General features: G+C 36.7%; 1 protein-coding gene across 4 annotated transcripts in view; it reads left to right on the top strand.

Annotated features, from left to right (window-relative positions):
• Window positions 1-2,313, top strand: part of LOC123979337 (monocyte chemotactic protein 1B-like) — a 4,221-nt gene extending 1,908 nt beyond the window's left edge. For 2 of the 4 annotated variants that reach the window (XM_046063223.1, XM_046063220.1), the window contains exons 2-4: window positions 1,023-1,131; window positions 1,230-1,344; window positions 1,874-2,313. In XM_046063223.1, coding sequence (XP_045919179.1) covers window positions 1,065-1,131; window positions 1,230-1,344; window positions 1,874-2,009 — 318 coding nt within the window. In that variant the 5' untranslated portion in view covers window positions 1,023-1,064 and the 3' untranslated portion in view covers window positions 2,010-2,313. Of the gene's footprint in view, window positions 1-527; window positions 720-1,022; window positions 1,132-1,229; window positions 1,345-1,873 lie in introns of those variants that run through there. The other 2 variants (XM_046063221.1, XM_046063219.1) reach the window with 2 other exon arrangements.
• The last annotated feature ends 517 nt before the right edge of the window (window positions 2,314-2,830 follow it).

Here is a 2,830-nt window from a genome sequence, read left to right on the forward strand (position 1 = left end):
AGTGCAAACCTGGTGAAAAACTACAGGAAACGTTTGACCTCTGTAATTGCAAACAAAGGCTACTGTACCAAATATTAACATTGATTTTCTCAGGTGTTCAAATACTTATTTGTAGCTGTATCATACAAATAAATAGTTAAAAAATCATACATTGTGATTTCTGGAATTTTTTTTTTTAGATTATGTCTCTCACAGTGGACATGCACCTACTATGACAATTTCAGACCCCTCCATGATTTCTAAGTGGGAGAACTTGCAAAATAGCAGGGTGTTCAAATACTTATTTTCCTCACTGTATTTTATTTATAGTTAAATTAACTTACCGGTAACCATAAAAAATATAGATCTAAATATAATTCTTCATGGCATTCTATTGAAACAATAGGTGGGATATTTCATAGTAGAAAAACAGTCAGGGAGATGTCTTGACACATCCGTGCAGTTTTTAGAAATAACCACAAATAATTCCAACCACCTGTGTGGGTGCACAGGACCATTGGCTGAGAATGTCACTGATATACTGCTGCTGATGGTTTATTGATTATTTAGAGTTTGAACCTGGTACAAGCATTTATGATAAGAATGCATCATTTATATAACATTCATCTTAACTAATTAACCGCAAGAAATTTCCCCAGACCGAATCTAACATTTAATAAAATGCAATGCTCATTTCAGCTCCCACGCTTTTCATATCATCAGTGACTCCAAGAGCAGAGGCAAGTTGTGGTTTTCTGAGAGCATGTAGAGGAAAGTGACGAGTATCTGTGTGAATGTCTACACATTTCTATGACTGTTTGTACTTTTTTGTGGTGCTACAGTTGTGTTTGTTACATTGTAGGCAGGCCTGTGGTAAATTATCTATTTCTCATCTTTGAATTGACTATACTCCATGGTCATGGGTTAGGGGTGGAGGTGGGGGTAAAAGGGCTCGTGCTTTATAAGAGCTGAGATCAAAACTTGAATCATTCAGTGTTCTGATAAATACTCTAGCCAGAAGTTATTTTCTGTGAGCGATTCAGGAGTTTGCTATTGAAGAACAAAGCCGAGGTTTTATTTTGAAGATGAGACTCAGCCTGGTGGTGGCCGCTCTTCTCTGCTTCACCACATGGATGAGCGTAGTCCATGCAAGTGAGTACTGCAAATAAAGTTCAGAGTCTGGTCTGAGTGTTTGGCAGTGTAAAATTAAGGGTGCTTCATCTTTCTCTTTCTATGTCTGTCTTGTTTAGCCCATGGGCCGGTGCCCCTCTGTTGTATGCAGTGGTCCAACACCCGAATCCCATTGAAACGAATTGTGGGTTACACCATTCAGTCTGAAGGCGTCTGTCCAATCGCAGCTGTGATGTAAGTGGTCCTGTAATTTCCCAACGTATAGAATTAAACCATATCTCAACCTGGAACAAATATCCACATGTAATTTATATTTTAAATGGTAGGTTCACCCAAATTCACACCGCCCTCTCTCCAAATGCAGGCCAGTGAAGTGTAACCCAGTCACTCTTATTAGCCACTTTGGCAGGTGGCATTCACAGGGCTGCCCCTTTAAAAGTTGTGATTTGAGTCATCTGTTGCATTTTGTAAGTTGAATTTGCTGTTCCCTTCGAAAACAGCTCACAGCAAGAACTGTGTATTATTCAGAACAACAGGGAACATTTGAATTTTTTTGAATACTTATTTTCAGTGTATCGAGCTTTGTTATTTCAAAACCTGAACAAACTATTTGCATGGCTAGCTTCCCCCTAAAGGTTAAGTGAGAAAACAAGATTTAGTTTGAACTTGGAGCAATTACCCCATTAAGAAATTATTATTATATATATTTTATTATTATTGAAATTGCACTACAATGACATTAACAGATTACAATCAATTGCAGGTTTCAGACAAAGCTTGGAAAAAGAATTTGCTCGGACCCTAACAGTGTCTGGGCCAAAGAGGCGATTCTGAAGGTGGACGAGGAAAAAGAGAAAGAAAACATTGCTAGAGAAAACGAGGAATGTATGGAAGAGTGAATGTGTGTGACATGTGAATTTGTTTTTTAGTTCTGAGATTAAAGTCAGAATTCTGAGTTTAATCGCAGAGAAAACGTGTCTGAGGAATCACAAGACAAATCAAAGTTTCCACAGTTCTTTCTAATTGGACTTTTCCTGCTGTATCACATCAACAATTAAACCTAAAACTAAAACAGACATTTATATTTGATTTTATTGATGATTAAATATGCAAAATATCCATTTAAATATGTTAACCATAGCTTGTTGTCGTAAATGTGTTTACTTGTTCCAGTCAGTTGCCAATAAAGTCTTTCTGAGCAAATCTTGTGTTTCTGTCATGATGACCGTTACAATATAATCTAAAACTAAATTGGTATATTGTGGTTTGTATGTTGACGTTTCTTAGTAACTGTCTGTGTTTCCACACAGGAAGGACTAATAAGTCTAGACAAAGATGAACATCATAGATGCAATAATACCGCTGTTATGTTCAACAAGTAGGTATCATTATGAAAATAAACAACTAAAGCTGGACAAACAAACATACAGTATCAGTATATTTGTTATACTGATTACTAAACATTTTATTATTATACAGGCAGACAGATAGTGTCCCTTGTACATGTACATACATTCTGGTCTGGTTAGTAGCTTTACTGTGCAAGTAGTGCACGACAATGCGGGGAAAAGTATTGCCATGTTTAAGTTACTTACATGGGTGGCTTTTTAAATCTGTTTTCTGCTTGACAAAAAATGCACATGATGATATGTACATTTTACAAAATCTGCATTGGGATATGATTTCCGTGGCCCTTTCCTAAATTGGGATGTGTCCTAGT

Source organism: Micropterus dolomieu, linkage group LG11 (assembly GCF_021292245.1).
Source record: "Micropterus dolomieu isolate WLL.071019.BEF.003 ecotype Adirondacks linkage group LG11, ASM2129224v1, whole genome shotgun sequence".
Classification (NCBI taxonomy): Eukaryota; Metazoa; Chordata; class Actinopteri; order Centrarchiformes; family Centrarchidae; genus Micropterus; species Micropterus dolomieu.